Source organism: Rhinolophus hipposideros (assembly GCF_964194185.1).
Source record: "Rhinolophus hipposideros genome assembly, chromosome: X".
NCBI classification, from domain to species: Eukaryota; Metazoa; Chordata; class Mammalia; order Chiroptera; family Rhinolophidae; genus Rhinolophus; species Rhinolophus hipposideros.
The window spans coordinates 56,848,601-56,866,522 of record NC_138046.1 but is presented as its reverse complement, the minus strand read 5'-3'; the positions used below and the strand labels follow the sequence as shown (position 1 = coordinate 56,866,522).

The 17,922-nt window shown below is 40.4% G+C and overlaps 2 protein-coding genes across 4 annotated transcripts in view; one reads left to right on the top strand and one right to left on the bottom strand.

Annotated features, from left to right (window-relative positions):
* Positions 1–222: 222 nt before the first annotated feature.
* Positions 223–6,933, bottom strand: TSPAN6 (tetraspanin 6). 2 transcript variants are annotated; one of them, XM_081043283.1, is made up of 8 exons: positions 6,656–6,933; positions 5,483–5,671; positions 5,124–5,198; positions 4,095–4,193; positions 3,467–3,601; positions 2,980–3,063; positions 1,704–1,809; positions 223–1,076 (listed from the first exon to the last, which is right to left on the bottom strand). In XM_081043283.1, exons 1-7 carry the CDS (start codon positions 6,740–6,742, stop codon positions 1,741–1,743), a joined length of 738 nt encoding a protein of 245 aa, XP_080899409.1. In that variant the 5' UTR covers positions 6,743–6,933; the 3' UTR covers positions 223–1,076; positions 1,704–1,740. The 2 variants fall into 2 exon arrangements, with proteins under 2 accessions (XP_080899409.1, XP_080899410.1); XM_081043284.1 differs by lacking the exon at positions 6,656–6,933 and adding an exon at positions 6,218–6,565.
* Positions 6,934–13,568: 6,635 nt separating this feature from the next.
* The window catches only part of SRPX2 (sushi repeat containing protein X-linked 2), a 35,257-nt gene continuing 30,903 nt past the window's right edge, over positions 13,569–17,922 (top strand). The window contains exons 1-2 of one of the 2 annotated variants that reach the window (XM_081043277.1): positions 13,569–13,990; positions 15,806–15,888. In XM_081043277.1, the coding sequence (XP_080899403.1) occupies positions 15,807–15,888 (82 nt within the window). In that variant the 5' untranslated portion in view covers positions 13,569–13,990; position 15,806. The remainder of the gene's footprint in view (positions 13,991–15,805; positions 15,889–17,922) is intronic. The other variant, XM_081043278.1, reaches the window with a different exon arrangement.

The window sequence follows — 17,922 nt, the reverse complement described above, 5'->3', positions numbered from 1 at the left end:
TGTAATTTTGATGTGGTCATGAAAGGCAGCAAGCACAACAGTTACCTACTCTGCCATCTTGACCCTAAATCAGGATTAATTTTTTGTAAATGACGGCATTAATACCTCAGTTTTACATTTCATATCTAAAACTACACTCCAAGTGGAAATGTGGGGCTTAGCTTTTTTGGTGGAAGACATCCCAGCGTATTTTCTAAAAGTAAATTTAAACACAACTATTTTAGAGGAAAACAATATTTATTTTGCAAAAGACTTGTATTTGTTAATCAAAGGCACCAACCAAAACTAAAATTATTAAAGCTGACCACAGTACTGACAATTAAGTCATGTCAACCTTATAAGGAAATACCACCAGCTAAAGCTAATAAAGATGAGTTGCTTTAAATTTTTCAGAAAAATAAAATAATTCCAACACCATTAATAATTAAGCCTTTCAAATAATAGAGAAAATATAAACATCAGGATAAACACCTTAATTTGGTGGCAAAGAAATGTAGTGTTAAGTGTGCTGCTACCTGATGTGTCACAGAATATTAGTAGTGACTTTTAGCCTTGGGTGCCTTAGGTCAGAGACTGTTACTACCACTTGGCGACTCTAATGATGGGTGCCATCCAACTCCTGGCTGGAATTAAATTACACAATGTCACTCTTTGCCTATCAGCAGAACAGAGACAGACTAATGAAAACATTTTAACTTCTTCATGTAAATGATATAATCAAACCAGATAACCTTGGCTGGGAAGGTGCCAGTTCGGAGGGATCGATTTCCCATTTTATAATACTACATCAAAATAGAAAATCTATAGTGCCTTTCAAAAGCCCCACAATGAGAAAAACAAAAGACAAGAGGAACACAGCATCGTTTCATTTACAATTTACTAGCTCTTCCAGTGTTTCAGAGTGGTAAGGGGTTTCAATGATCTTCGATGAATGGGACAAAAGGTGGATGTATATTGAACAAAGGTTTAGATTGAATCAGACTATTGGTGTAGTTTTTCAGTCTATTCGTGGGTAATGTAGGCAGTATTCCATCCAAGCGATCTGGTACTTCATGGGGGAGGGGGATGTAAATGTCCTAAAATTACAGAAAAAAATTTAATTTACTTGTAACCCAAATTTTATATCTGTATCCACTTGCACACATTCTAATATATTCTGCCAATGAAAACCTTCATGTGTTCCCAAGCGGTGGCTCAATTAAAATGTGAAGGGTGATTAATTCGGCCAGCAACACTTCTAACTTTTTACCATTCAAATGCTGAAGTTATTGAAACACACGTTTCCCCTAAATCTGGTTCTTGGTTAGGTCAGATGAGTTTATGGCTCTAACGATACACAGTCCACCAGAGGACTGTGATAAATGAGAACTAGGTCAAAGACTAGGGGAAATTTCCACTATTGGTCAAGAGCAGAGTATACCTGCCAGGGAACCTCATTTCTCTTCATTCTAGGCCCAAAATTGTTAGAAAGGGGACCACTTAGGATCTTTAGGCTGATGTGTTGTTAAACCTAGAGAGGCTCTTCTGTACTTTGGGGCCATGCCTTGTATGTAGAGATTTGAGCTGTGTATGTGGGGCTAACAGCACCAACAAGATTTGAAGGCACTACTGGACAAGACCTTCTTGGCAAACTCTGTCCATCCATACGCATAGGCTAAAGCAAACACCAAGACTGACAGGGCTGAGGACCAAAATGAACGTACCTTAAAGTTGGAGAGGAGTAAGACCGTGTTATGCTGGTTACACTATCTCATACTGGTTATTTGTTATGGCACGAGAGAGGCAGTAGGCGAGAAAGATTCCAATCAGCTGGAAATAAAATGCGAGCAAAATTAAACACACACACCAAAGAGTTTAAAGAACTCAGGATATAGATACTGTCTCCTTTCACTTCTAATTCACTAATAATTTTCTTCCTGAAGTTTTTCTAGACAGTTTTGTTTGATACTCTGCAGCACCTGCATCACATTCAAAGAATATAAGTGAAGTTTTACTACTACAGTGACCAGGAATTTCACAAGTATCACTGGCAAAAATCACTCAAGGAAAATTCTAAACGTCACAGTTTGGGGAAAGCTTTTCTTACTCATCTTTTCAGTTACCAGAACAAACAGGGTATAGCTTAGAATAAGCATGTCATCAAGTAAAATCTCCATCTGTGAGGCGCAGAGATTTAGAGCCACAATACAGACTTTTCACGCTACAGTGAGAAGTAGCAAAACTCAGGAAATACAATTTGACCCACAACATAACATCCACGTAAAATAACAGGCACATATTGAATGTTGGGTTGTATGATCTAAATTTTAATAGGTTGGGACTTATATGCAACTCATTAGGCAGTTGTAGGCCAGGAAAAAAAAGATCCTAATAATGTTTGAGAATCTTGACTGATTACAGAGCAAAGAAAGGTTCCCATCTATCTCATGATTTATTTAATTAACTATGGTGCTGGAAAATTGCCACAACTAAGACAGCACCAGGTCTTTCCACAGTTAATTGCTTTCAAAAGATATGTACCACTAGAAGTTAATTCTAAGCCTTGCTTTCTGTAGTTTCAAGGCATGACTGGTCATGGCAAAAAGAACAGGTAAAATGAGAATAAAAACTTAGAGAACTCTGCAGTTGTGGCAAAACATAACATCCAAGATATCACAAAATGGGAATGTCCAAATATGACTTGGTAAAGCAAAAAATATTTATTATATGAATGAAAAAAAATTGAAATGAAAATACTAAATCCCCTCCCAAATAAGTTAAATAAAGACCTAATCACAAATGATTGACTACATATGTTTCAGATACAAAATAAAAGTATTTTCATACTGTGATGAGCAACAAGAGTTTTGTGAAAATGTGACTTCTCTGAAAATGCCCTTGCTATCAAAGGCCCCCGAAGCAAAAATTTGAAGACTTAGAGTGGAAATCTAGCTGACACCCACAAGAGTGATGAAACATTTCCTAACTACAGGGACTTACCTGGAAGCAAGCAACTCCAAAGGAAATTCCGGCAACAACTCCCATTTCTGATTCTATAATGGTCATCACCTTTATAAAACAACCCTCATGGGAGAGAAAAGAAAAACATTAAGTACAGTACAAGCAATAATAAACACTTTGATCATATATCTCTGCAGAAAGATGAGCTTTAGCTACCCCAGCCTTTGGCATTTTATTAAAACTTACTCTTTCATATAACAGAGCCAGTCTCCTTTCAAGCACAGTGTTTTTGACAGAAGTTTGAGGAACAGAAGTCCCACCTTTTGGATTATGCATTTAAAAGTGTTTCTTACTAGTTGTGTGAGCTGAAGTTACAAATTTTCTGAGTTTCAGTTTCCTCATTTTTTCAATGAGAACAATACCTGCCCTGTTTCAGATTATGTGTATTGTGAGTAAAAATTAAAAATTGAGTCAATTCTGTATTCAGTTAATACTTTAGGGGGAAAAAATTTAAAAGGCTCCTTACTTCATTGTTTACTTTATCTGCATCTCTCTGAGGAGAACAATCTTCAAGTTTACAGCAGCTTTTTGGAAATCCTTTTTCTGAGTAATAATTAGTATCCTTCCAATCCCTAAAGTCGGTAACACCACAACAATGCAACTGAAAAAATCCAACAAAAACATTGATACTTCATATTACAACTTTATGTCAAATATTTAACCTATCATCTTAGATTGCAATTTGTGTTCAAAACAACATTTATTATATATACTCAATGATATTTTTGTGTGGCTGTCCTCAACTGGCATTATAGCTCAAAAGATTAGCACTTGTTTCTAACACCAAATGTTTCTAACATTTTTGGACTAGCCTTACTTTCCTGCTATCCTAGTTGCTAATAGTACTTGGTCCATGATGCCAGTGGGGAGTGAAGAGAAGAGGTACACGTGAGGAGAATGATTAGGAGAAAATGGAGATATGTCACTTAGTATCATCCCACACTTCTTTCCAGGGACATAGCTCCATTTTCTCCTAATCTAATATTATAATAAGAATATAAGTGGACAGCACCTAGCAGCCAGGGCCCTATCCTCTTCTCTGAGGGGTGGGGAATATGTTCCCTCTTAAGAAGCCACCACCTACGGCCACTTACCGTATTTTGAATCTTGTCTACTGCATCACTTCTATAATCTCCAGTAGTGTTATACTGCTTTAAAGCCTTCTCATAATTATTCTTAAAGCTGTTCTTAATCTACAGCAAAAAGACACAAGGCTAGTAAATAAAGATTCTAGAAAGTTCTTTTGGTTTCTAGGTCAAATGAGAAATTCCTACATCTGACCAATGTTATATTTTTGACAGCAGCAATATGCATGGTGATTAACTTCTGTGGTCCAATCCTGTCCTCTAAGGGATATAGTTTAGCTGAGGGGACTACTAAGCAAGAAAAGATAACCACTACAAGTTCAAAGTATTATAGGAGCATGTATTTATTCAAGTGGTAGCTGTATCCCCCCAACCCCAATCTTTATCCACTTTAAACAATACAAATTTGATGCCTATGGAATTTTTAAGCTACAAAACCTTACTTTGGGAGATTATATTACCACTTTGTAAAACACTCTCATTGATGAGCCTTCACTAAACTCACTGAATCATTTTCTAACCACAGGCTTAACAGAGTGGAACCCGTATTTCTAATTCAATATTGAGGTTTTGATTATTTGCATTAAGTATATTCAATCTTTTCTAAATGTGTGTCATAAGTGGAGAAGGTATTAATTTTGTGCTTTAAATAGTTCCCTATCAAAGTTATAAATTGTAGCATCTCCTATAGAATTGTACACCTAAAATCTATGTAATTTTACTAACAATTGTCACCCCAATAAATTAAAAAAAAAATTGTACCATCTCCACTTTAATAAGTACTTATGCTGAGAAAAATGACTGGAAATACATGTAATTATGGGTACCTTTAATTTCATTCTGGTGATTGTTAGTATTTAAAATTTTCTAAATTTTCTTTTATATTAAAAGTGGGCTAGAAATTTTACAAAGCCATATTGTCCGCTATAGGTTGCAAAGTAAAGCTTTAAACGCAGTTGTGATTTTTGAACTAGTAAGAGTTGTCTTTAACTCTGTTACTTAAATTAATCCATTTTTATCTCCCAAACTCAAGCTTACCTCATGTCTGAAAACAAACCCTACGATGGCAGCGACCAGTTCAACCAAAAAAATGAGAGTCAGAAACATTGCATACTGCAGGATAAAAAGAAAGTCCAAGTCAGCATAAACAAGATACATCACAGCCGCAAAGGGAGTCAAAAGGGAAAAGAAAAGGTCTGCTCAATCAGCTCAGCATGTTTTTATTGAAAAGGGCAGGGAAAATACAACAAAAGTGGGAATTGGCAGCTGAACTGTCACTTGGTAAGTTTTCATAATTAACAAGAAAAATCTTAAAAGGATATGGCTAGTTCCAAGAAAACAAGTGTGCAAGACTTTTCAAAAACCAAGAATCAATTCTAAGAAAAATAAAAACTCACCAGTTTTAGCATCCATGCAGAAGCCCGGCAGGTAGCAAAACAGCCGAAGGTGCCCAAAATTATGATGACAGTGCCAGTACCGATGAGCACAAAGGGGACATTAGTGGCCTTCTCATTTAAGAGGGAAAAATAATTCTCCAAGCTCACTTTGCCCCAAATGCCAACCACAAGAAGGATAACACCAGTGATCTATGTGGGAAATCAGAGAATAGAAAGTTATACATTGTATACAGCAGCATCTTTAAACCGCAAACCACTAGGCATTTAAGAAACAATAGGTGTGACAACTGATTTAGCAGTCTGTGGCCACAGATCTGTGGCTGGGATATGGCAGACAAGGGGGGGGCGGCATAGAGGTAGGTAGAAAGGGGATCTGCACGCAAGGACAGGCCTTGATAAATCCACACGCGGGATCACTAGGTAGCCCAGGTAGCCAGGGTGAAACCAGGGGGCAGCTAGAGCAGGTATCGTAACAAAATTTTTAAACTTCATCTGTTTTTTTGTGTAAACACAAGCCCATGGCATATTTGCCCTAGGGATCAAAATTTCCTTAACTGTGCTGCTCCCGCCTTAAGAAGAAAACCTTCCTGGAGGAAAAAAAAAGTTTCTATAAGTTCCAGAAACTTCCCCTCCCCACCCCCACCCGCCCCCCAGTTCAGAGATGGGCACAAAGAATGGTACACAAAACCAAGCCCAAGGATAGATTGGCTGGAGAGGAACCATTACCATACTTACCTGAGAAATACTCCCCGCTTATGAAGCAGTGAAAAGAAAGAGACTATTATGCAAGCGAGTCCTTAGAGTGGACGGGCCAGCCTTACCTCTACAACGGTCTGGGGACACCCTCTGAGTACTCTGGGGAGTTAAGTCCCTCATTCGCCCCACCCCCAATCGAATTTGAACGCTAGGCATGTCTGGGTCCCAGCTCAGCCTATCCGCCGACGTCGTCCCACACCCAGACCGTGGCGCCGGCAAGATGCCCGAGTTCGAACTGGGGCCCCAGCAACTCGTCGACAGCACCCGGGTCCCCGCAGCAACTGCAGCCCAAACCACCCGCCATCAGCCCCGCACGCTTCCCTCTCCCACGCCTGATCGGAGCTCCCTCCGCTCAGTGTCACACCCCCCACCCAGGCCCAGGATCCCCTTCGGTTCCCCGGCGCCTCCGTCTCTCACCCAGAAGATGAAAGTGTAGATCAGGAGAACGCTCTTGAAACAAGTAATGACTGGTTTAGTCTGCAGTCTCCGAGATGGGGACGCCATGACTAGCCCAGGACCCTGCCCCGCTGCTCTGGGCGGTCAGAACAGAGCAAGGAGTCCTCGAGTTTCTCCGGAAACTGCCGAAAACTTACGAGCGTCCACAACTGGGAAGAGCCGGAAACACTGTTCAATTTTCTAGAGGGTGAAGTCCGGGAGGCTGTCCGGAAAGTGATGACAATTTCCGAGCGCCCCCTGCTGAAAACTATATACGTACAAAGGTTCTAGTGTGGGGCATTTCTTACATCTTTCAGTGGAGCTTGCTTACTTTTTTACCAAGAGTCTTTCGCCGGCCCTGCCCCTCCCCCATCCTTATAATTTCATCTTACTGTTTCTATCACCAGCAGCGCCTGGAGTGCTGATATTCCGCCTCGCCTACCCCTGGTACCCTAGAGGGAAGTAAAGGAATAAAAAGAGGTTAAAAGTGACCTAAGAGCATTTTATTACATGGCAAAATACCCACAAAAATATATTTCCAAAGAGAAACAAAGCGGTTGCAAAGCAATACGTACAGTCACAAATTTTGAGACAAAAACTTGAAAGGAAAGGTGAAATTTACCTGAGTGGAAAAATTGGCTGATTTTTTTCTCTTATTTTGTGCTTTTCAATTTTTAAACATTGTTTTATGTGGTGGGGAGGGAACATAAGAATGAATGGATTGTGGGGAATAATCACTTGTTGGGTGTCAACTCAATTTTCCATTTAGTGGAAAATACACACTTTGTGAAACTTTGTCTGAGTCTTCTTGCTCCCTCCATAAAAATATATCCTTATGAGAAAAAATAGTTTTTGTTTTCCTGTAGGAAATGTGGGTTGATACCTAACACCAACAATAGATTTGCATGCTCCTTTACCCATATGGTGAAACACAGAAAAGTGAAATTCAACCAAAAACAACTTAACTCTCAAGGAAAGATGATAATTGGACATTCCTAGTAAATTGTAGATGGCATTTAAAGTATGGAAGTATAGTGTTATTTTTGCTTTTAAATCATGTATATAGGCAGCTCCTTGTTCCCATGTTATGTATCCTGAACAGGTGGGCTATATTGTTACAGCACAGAGTATGTATTAAGGTCTGGTTTCTTAACTAAAGTGTAAGTAAGCTCTTTCAAGGCAGAGACTGAGTGTCTAGTAAGTGTGTCTTATTTCTAAAGGGATGGGATTAGGAGACCATATAAATTGCCTAGCCAACCCATTACATCATCACTGACACAAGCTTAACTTCACAAATGGGCATTCAGTAGTATTGCTATGGCAAAAAGTCTTGCATTAGCGAAGGAGAGGTGGATGCCCAAATGTGTTTGCTTGAAATCTTGCTTTAAACATATACTACAGAAACATAAAACAGAAATGTGCCGTTGACTTGGTCACACAGAGCTTCCCTGTGCTTCGACTAATGAACTAGGACCAGCTCCTTTTAGCATCACACCAAATGTCTGAGGTCCAAGAAAACAACGGTTGGAGAAAGAATTACTGCACTACCAGGCTTTGTACTAGAATTTTATCCTAAAATTAGAAAAACCTAACACATTAATACATGGAGAGAATGGATCAATGATACATTTATACACCTATTAACACTGAGGCAAGTTCATCAGGAAATATAGCATACATCAACATTTCTAGCACCACAAATGCTATAGCTACGGAAATGAGGCTTGGGGCAGGGTGTGGGGTAGGGGGTGCTCTAAATATATACAAAGCTTTTTCCTGAGGCTAGATAACACTATCTAAGGGATTCTCCTATTAAAACAAACAAGTATGAAGTGAAGTCTTGCTAACTCCTTGACATCTTAAATGAAAGTTTCCTCTGAAACTTAGGTTTATACCATGTCCTGGAGGGGATTTTCGTTGAGCCCCAGAGCAAAGAAATATTTCTGTGGCTGATGAAAAAACAAAATAGTCAAAGCAAAAGCCACATCTTATTTCCAAGAATGTGTTGATTTTCCTCCTCTCCCTTCCTCTGCTACTCACAACGCTGCTTTGTTCGAGTAACAGTCAGTGCCAAATTAAACTAAAGGCTGACATGGAATTTAATATTCCTATGGCAGTAACACCTTGCACCCCTGCCTCCCACTCTGCTACATCCCACTTCGCCCCTGCCACACCACCAAAGCCAGAAATTCAATTTAGTTCAAATTTAGGCCTGGATCTGGAGCCAAACCCAGACCAAAGGGGCATCTAATTCCATCTAAGGCAATGTAAAAAGTAATTCTCTAGGTCATAAGATAAATTTATTCTTTAAAGTATTAATAATACTGTGATATTGAGCAATGACTATATAGCAACCACTGTTGCTAACCACCGTTGTTATGCACTCAACACATGTCACCTTATGAATACATCACAAAAGCCTTTATTGTGAGGTCAAGACTACTACTGCCAGCAGTTTGCAGATAAGGAAACAGGTTCAGAGAGGCTAAGTAACTTGCCTAGGACTAAGCCCTGCTAATTTCTGTTTCCCTCATCAGAAATGGGGCCACTCTGTGATGAGACATGGTTGCCATTGTACAAACAGCTGTCTCTGCTGGGAATAACACTACCAAAGATTGCTGTACTCAGACATTTGACCGTGAACAAGGGCTCTTTGGAGCCCCTGAAACACAAGAACTTTGATCGTTTCCCCAATTCTGCATTGTACTTGATGTTTTTTGAGTTTTACTTTTACCTTCACTCCAATAGCCCAATCAGTTAGGAAGTTACCCTGCTCATTCCAGAGTAGCAAGATAGAGAGTTCAATACTTTCTCTGGTTCAACTTTAATTTTTCCCTCTTTCTGACTGCAAAAACACGTTTGATACTGAAAATGCAGGAAAAAAGTAAAATACTTTTCTTATGTATTGCTGCTGCTTGTATTGCATTCAATATTTAGTAGGGATTTGTGTTCCCTCCCTATTAACTTCCTGTAACCTTCAAGATTAGGTTTAAATGCTTTTCTCTGGCATTTAAACTATGCTTCCCCCCAGCAAAGATGATATCAAGTTACTTCTTACTGCTCTTCCAATGTGAATTTTCTGTTCCACAATAGACCAGTAGGATTATCTCCCCAATAAACAAGATGTTTCCTATTCCCTTCCCGCTCAAAATTTCTACCCCCTACTTAAGTACTTAAGGTTTAGCTCAACCCCAACTCAAAGAGACCATCCTCCCTCCACCCTCCACCAACCACCCACTCCCCCACCCCCACCTCCTCCTTCAATCCCCACTTCCTTTTACCCCTCACCCCCACCCCACAGTAATCATAGTCTGACCACTCACATTAACTCAGACCCTTAGTCAATTACTAGGATATCTGGTAATTGCTTTCTTCTCTACTTACCTGTCTTACTTATATCCTGCCAACTACATGTTCAGAAATTACCTAAAAGAGCCAGTGTGGCAGGCTTGTGCGCCTGCCTTTCATACTCTCCTCAACACCCTAGGTCACAATGCTCAACTGATGAGCTCATTTGGTGCTCAGCCAATCACTGTTGAGCTCAATGGTCAAGGCTGGTCTCTGAGACTAACAACTTAGTAGTGACTCAAAGTTTGATTAACTAAATTAAATTAAAAACTAAATGTCTGAGTCATCCCAGTATCACACTGTCATAAAATAGAAAAATTAAGTTGAACTGCCAGGTAATGTCTTGGGACATTATTACACCTTGTCTTAGGAACCAGTAAAAAGACATCAACCATTTCACCCAGAATACATCTTATCTCTTATTCACATAATGACCTTACCATTTTCATTTTCTAACACCTTTTTTCTAGAATCCATTCAATTACCTTTGACTAAGTGCCTATAATAAAATTTTAAAGCACCTCCTACTTACTAAAACCTCATTTTACATTACAACCATCAGATAAACATGTTTAAACAGATAATTCAAACATTATCATTTTAATAGATAATTCATATGTACAGTTTTAGAAATTAGTTTCCTGAATAGGAATATCTTTTCAACTCCTATTTTCTCTAATGCAGTCTTATTATTCCTTCTCTGAAACTCTCTTCTGTTTCAGAGAAGGAACTCTCTGAAGAGAGAAAACTCTCTTTTCATTCACTTTTTTCCCATCCTCTCCTTTTAAATTCTCCGTGAATCCTTTCCTCCATTTTCAGCACTGAAGAACTGCGTCATCTTCAAGAAAGCTCGTAATATACAATTTAGGACATATTAAAATGAGAAATATTCTTGAATGGCATTAAAATTCACAATTGCATGTCAATTTGCCTTAGTCCATTTTCTAAGAAAGTTGTTTCTCGTCTAGCCTTGTTAAGCTTTGCTGAGATCTCAGCTAGGCAAGTCAGTTACCAAATCCAATATTTCTTAAGACAATATCTTATTAACTGTTGAGGGGTTTCATATTAAAAATCTTGAAGTTGAGAATGATACTGAACTTTAAGGACTTTCAGAAATTTATATTTGTATGTATCAATGTTGCCTGTCTCTTTGTGTGTCTTTGTCATATCTTCCCCAGCAAATCATATGGACAAGTGTTTTATTTAATTTTATGTCCTTACAGTATCTAACATACTGTTATCTATACATACTAGATGTTGAAGGAATGTTGGGTTTGTTTAACCCCATCTCTTTTGGGTAAGCTCTTTATATCATGCTTCATAGTAACACTGTCCCTCTTCTCTCATTTATCCCCTTTGTTCTCCCTATGATTTCCATATTATCTCCCCTTCACTTTCTTCTTTAACCTTTCCTTGCCACCCCTCTTGCTCCTTCCAGCTCTAAGTGGGATGTGAGGCCATATGCAGCATCCTCATCCTTGCATGTGCTAGTCTCTGTATTTGGTACTGGGGAAATGGAGAGGGCTAAGGCAAGGTCCTTTCCCTCTAGGCACTCACAGTCCAGTAAGGGATAGAGATGAATCTGAGATGAACAGACTGGTAGAGTAGGGGACAGAAATTGTCATAGATGAACAATAAGTGTGATAAATCCTATCATTGAGACATGTACAGAGTGATGTGATAGAAAAGAAAGGCGAAGTAAACCAGCTCTGGCTGGGGTGGGTTGATGGTAGCTTCTCAGCAGCAAAGATGAATATGGTTTCCACAGGTCAGGAAAGGAGGAAAAGGAATGCAGGGAGGAGTAAATATGTCTGTGCAAAGGCACCAAGGTGTGAAAAAAAGAGCAAGAAGTTCAGTGTGTCCAGAATGAGGAGGAATGGGGTAAATGTTTAAAACTAGGCTGAGGACATGGGTGGCATTTGCTTGTGAAGGATTTGGTATGCCTGCTAAGAGCTCAGACTGTACTCTTTGCCAAGAGGGAGCCAGTGAATGAATGTTGTTGTTTTTTTAATAAAGAAAACAACTCTGGTAAAAATGTATTCTCTCTCTCTCTCTCTCTCTCTCTCTCTCTCTCTCTCTCTCTCTCTCTCTCCCATTTAAGAGAATCACTATTTTCTAACACATAAGTTTAGAATGAACTCCTATTTTGATTTCAAGGGCCCCACAATCTGGCCCTACCTTATCTATTCAACTTTGTTTCCTACCACTCCCCTGAACCCTCTAACCAGTTAGCCCACCCCCCCCACCTAACAGTGAGCTCTTGTTTATGTCATTTCCCTTGCCTGAGAGCATATCTAGGCCCACTTATTCCGAAAGAGTGCTCAGAGAGTCCTCACAGTCGATACCATAGCTTTTGGAATTTTATATGGTCTTGTACTATTTCTAATTGTTTGTGTCTCCTTTCTCTCCCCTACTAAACATAAACCCTCTGGAAGCTAGAAAGCAAGCTCCTTACGATCAAGTATCACCCAATTCTTATCCCAGTGCCCCGGTTCTTAGCTTACAGTAGATGCCCAATGAAGGTTCGTTCCCTAAGCACACACAGTTGTAACCAAGAACATATTTGTGAAGGTCTGTCTCCTCCATTCCATAAGGGCAAGGATTTTTGTTACCTTTTTCACCGATGTCTCTCAAGTACCTAGAACAGTGCGTGGCACATAATAGATGCTCAATAAATATTTGTTGAATTAATTATGGATGAGGATGTCAGGGATTTTTGCCTGTTCACCATCCTTAACACAGTAGATATTTAATAAATTTGTTAAATGAATGAGGCCAGGACCGTATCTTCAGCACCTTTATGCCACTATCATACTGTTGAACACACGGTAGAAACTCAATACATATTTATGAATGGTGGATTGGAAATGAAACAGGCTTGCTACTGAACCTTTATTTTTTATCATAAGCACAATTCTCCCCTTTGTAACTGAGAAAGGGTTACCATTTGCTTGTACACACAAGGAAGAAACCCTTTCTAAAGCAGTTGAAATATTTCCACTATGACCACTGATATTTCAAAGATGGAAATGTCAAGTCTGAGGGGAGGAAGAATGTAAGGAGCTGGCCTGCACTATGGTAGAACAGTTTCATTGTCAGATGCTAAAAAGAAAGCTTGCTTAGGGAAGAGAAACATATCTCTTCATCAGAGGTCACTGAGAAACAGCTGAGCAATGGTTGTAACCTTGTCATGCACAGATTATCAAGATTCTCTTAAACAGCCTCCCACTAAAGCCTCCTTAGGCATGCTTTCCCTCCACTCTGACTACAGGAAACCAGTCTTGATTCTTCAGGCAAGAAGAGCATGGTATTTTCTGTAAACAACATAATCTTATCAGGAGCTGAAGTCCATAGAGGTTAGGTAATCAGTTCAAGGATTTCAAAGTGTGTCTGACCCTGTGCATATGGATGGTAGGGCAACTTGGAGTTGGGGAGTGCTAAGGAATTACAGGGAAATCTCCAGGGAGTATAAAAATCAGCACACTCTTCCCCTCTCCTTAGAGTTTGGGAAATTCCTTTTCATTCAACCTTGATGTCATGCTGAGTCATAAAAAGATGGTGTTCTTCAGAGCACCACATCTCGGGAGGCCCTTTAGCCAGCCTCTGTTAGTCATTACTATACGCTTGGGCGTGGGGCCAGTGCCATTCACACTTTCCCCTGTTCTGCAGCAGCAGCCAGACCAAGTTCCCCTAATCGTTGTGTTCCTTCTCCTTCACTCCTCTAAAACCCTTCTCAGAAGGAGAAACAGCTATAGCTTGGGGGATAATATAGCTTTAAGGAAACTTTTGGCAGATGCGGATGTCCTAACATCTGGGCAGTGTTAACAGAATCCCGGAGGCCCGGACAGACCAGGAGCCACTCGTTCTAGGAATGTTAAAGTAGAAGTTTTTTCAACTGATGAGAGAAGCAGAGAGGAAGGAGAAAGAGAACGAGGAGAGAAAAAGAAAGCACAAAAAGCCATAAAACAGGTAAGATCTGCTGCTTAACCCCTCCACACTGCACTATCCCCATTTCACAGCCATGGAGGGTAATAAGCCTCAGGACTTGGGCAGCATCGCTGGGGGTAAGGAGGGAGGAAGAAGTTCTTTTATGAAACTAACCATATGCTGCTTTCCATTTGAGCTGTGACCGCCTGCAGACACAGGTTTCCACTAACTTCCCAATGCTCAGCAGAGGGTTGCCTGACTCTGGTGTGTTAAATTTTCAGCCTGAGATTGGGGAGGAAGTGGGCAGAGAAGTGGTCAAAGACTCAGAGCACCAGGTATGGAAAAAAGAAAGCCCTTACTCCTGAACCAAAAAACTGGATTGAGGCTGCCTGCGGGAGAGGGTTCTATGATTAGTTTATCTAGCTGTTCATTTTCCTGGACCTCTCTTTAAACTCCTTTCTCATCCTTTGGTTTTTCCCTCTTTCTGCTTTTATCTCTTTCCTTCAGCTCTGGCAGATTTTCTTTTCTTTCCAGCTTCCTTCCCGCATCTTTCCATTTTCCTTGCCTCCCTCACTTGCTCTCACTTTTTCTCTATTCTGTTTCCTTGTCACTCTCTAGACAAAATCTGAAGCCAAATAGCAATAAATTGGAAAATGAATGTATGCCATTCTTTGACTTCTCATATCCCTTAGGGACTCTGGCCAGAATCTTCCATTTTTTTGTTTTTCCATTTCGGACACTAACTCCTCCCCTGAGCATGGCATTTCATTGAAAGCATGTGGGTGAATGGGTATTTATTGAAAAGTCCAGTGGCCAGTTTATACCAATGGGCAGCAAAATGTAATACTGTCATTTATGAAGTATTTGCCTGCTGGGAACCACAAAACTCTCATCCCATTAGAATGAGGACAGGACAGGAAGTGAGAGGGCGTTTGGAGCTTGCTCACCCTCTCCTCATGTACCTCAGTAGGTTCTTCCCAACCTCACTGACTTCCTGCTGGGTCAGCAGGGTAAAACTTGAAGGTTAAGCTGGGCTTGAAAGCCAGAAACCACTACTAAACCTCTAAGCTTTAAAAACCAAAGCTAAGAACAGAGTCAGGGTATAGTTACTGACTAGAGAAAGGAGACATCCAGTCCTGTCCAATACAAAGTTGGTAATAATAACTAGTATATATTGATTGCTTTCCTATGTGTCAGGCAATAATCTATTCTATAGGGTAGATACTATTATTCTTCCCATTTTATAGATGAGGAAATTGAGGCTCATAAGAGTTAAGATATTTGCCTGAGGCCCCATAGCTTAAAGGGACAGAATTAGATACACATCAAGATATGTGTAACTCCAGTGTTCAAGCACTTAGTTCATACACTCTGATGCTTTCCCAGATTAGTAGTTAGGAAATACTAGTTAAAAGGATGAAACCATCAACTGTCAACCTTTAGATTGCAGGATTCCCTCTTGATTCTACATGACTTTATGTAGACCCTTTTGTGGACTTAGTACCTCAATGTCCCTCTCTATAACTTGGACCATGGAACATTTGCATCTGATCTCATCAGGGTCAATTGAGGATTGGTTGTTTTACATACTCCTCTTTCTGGGAGGAAAAGAGACCATAAATAACAAACAGAGTGTTTTTATTCTATAAAGTGGAAGATCCTTACAAAAGGGGGATGACATAGCAGGCATTCATTAATTTAAAAATCTCTCTTCTTCGCAGATCCTACATTTCTTCTTCCTCTCACTTTTGGAAATTTCATTGGTGGCTGACTTTTGAAAGTTATTTTCCTTTGCTCTGGTATTTCTGGTCACCTACCCATATTCTTGTCTCCCTAACACCCCTTTCCCATTTAAAGGATGTCTGGTCAACTAACTCAAAGAGGAGCTCTCTCTCTGCTGTTCTTCCTCGCTCCAGCAGTGACACCAACATGGTATGCAGGTAAGTTCTAGGAGCTGTTGCCCATTATTTCCAGGCAGGGCAGGGCTTAGACCAAGTCTTGAAGAAGGGAAGAGTTAGATTGTAATGAGAGACACTTAAATACAGAGCAGAACTATTCTCAACAACAGAGATGGTTAAATATTGTAACGGGCTACCAAGGGAGGCTTTTGAGTCAAACTAACAAAAGATATTTAAAAACAGGCTTCACCAGCATAAAAATGAGAAGGTTGGAAAGCATGGTTTTCGAGGCCATTGTCTCACCTGCCTCTGCACTTAGCTTCCTCCCTCCTCCCTCCCTCTCTCCTTCTTTCTGTCCCTCCCTCCCTCTCTCTCCCCCAGAGCTTATTTATAGGATGAGATTTTTACAGCTCCTTTCTGCCAAAGATGTTAATGACAAGACAGATTACATTCTCTCAAATAGGAATTCCCCAGTTTCTTCTGGCTTCTTCCTTCCAAATGAATAGAAATTTCTGGATTCCTGAATGTTTCATCCTTTACCCCTGGAGACATAGGGAGCTTAGGAGAACAGACTCATGAGTAGAGGGAAAGGGGAGGGGGAGGAATAATGGAAGGATAATGAGGGGACAGACAGACGTTTTAGATGGGGCCCAGTTGGCATTCCAAGTGCTAAGAATATTCTGTGGCCTGCAGTGTGTGCCATCATGGGGGTTGGGGGGAGCTGGGGAAGGAGACAGGCCCTAGCAATGGAGTTAGGAAAATATCCAGAGATGAGTAAATAACAAACTGCTTCCATCACAGCCACAGTCATTGCAGCTAAAATTTTCCACATGCCCTTGGCTCCTGGTGGAGGCCTTTGGCAATAGCTCTGTTTGTCTGGAACAGCTTCATGAAGCTTTCAAACAAATATGCAAACATCTTCCCCTCTTTGGCTTGACCTGGCTTTATAGGGGATGAAGTACAAGAGCTGACATTGAGATGAAGAAATTCAAGTCAAACCCTTGGCAGAGTACACACTGTTTGGGGTAAAAGGAGCCATTCTCCCCAAACTTCCCATGCTTCAGTTCAAGTACATAAGACCAAAATGCAGCTAAAGACAACAGGACTTACGGAGTGGAGATTAGATGACTCAAAGTCCAGTTTTGAACACCTGTAAGAAACCTCATGGAGTACAAGAGCCTGTACCCTTCCTAAGATGGAAGGCTGAGCTATTGGAGTCTTGAGGACAGGGCAGTTTTATTTAAAAACTAAGATTCATCTGAAGTTCTCAGAGAGCTGTTTGCAAAGGTGGCACTCCCACTTCCACAGAAATCGCCAGTCATCACTCCTTCTGAGGAGATCAGGCTGTGAGGTCTCTGACACACTTGCAAATCCACTCATCCTGCCTTCTTCTGTCCTTAGGAGGCTACATGACAGACATTTGTAAAACTCCCAATAATCCCTCCCCACTTCGTTAGCTTAGCTGTGGAACAAGTGCTCTTGCTCAACTCATTTGTTCATTCATTCACTCAACAAGTACGCATTGACCACTCTCTATATATCCAGCACTGTTCCTGGCTATCGCCTTGTCTTCAAATGGGAATCGCACAAGGAAAGCAGCCAAAGGTGGGTTCAGGGCTATTCAGTAAAAGATCCAGGAATAATCAGCAGGGGTTGGGAAGGGTTAAGGATATAAACATATCAAACTGGGTTAGAAATGTATATTGGCATATCTGTGCAGTTCAAAAAGTCAGACCACATTTGTTATTATAAGCCAAATATTAGTGTGGATCTGAAAATAGTCTTCAACTGTCAGTTACATTCCCCACCACACTTTTGTGAAGGGTAGTGCTTAGATGGTCTGATTGTACTATGGAAGTCAGAGGAACCCCGTAACAGACCCCACAGTAACCACTGATAGATCTAAAGGAGCTGAGGAATGCTGCACAAACCTCTCTCCTCCAGGGCTGAAGAAGGACAAGCAGATAGAACAATGTGGAAAGGGTGCCTCTCTAGTTTCTTATATCGCATCTGAGTAGCCTAATATTTGCAAAAAATACCCAAAGACAGGCAGAGAGGAGAAATGGAAAGGCTTGA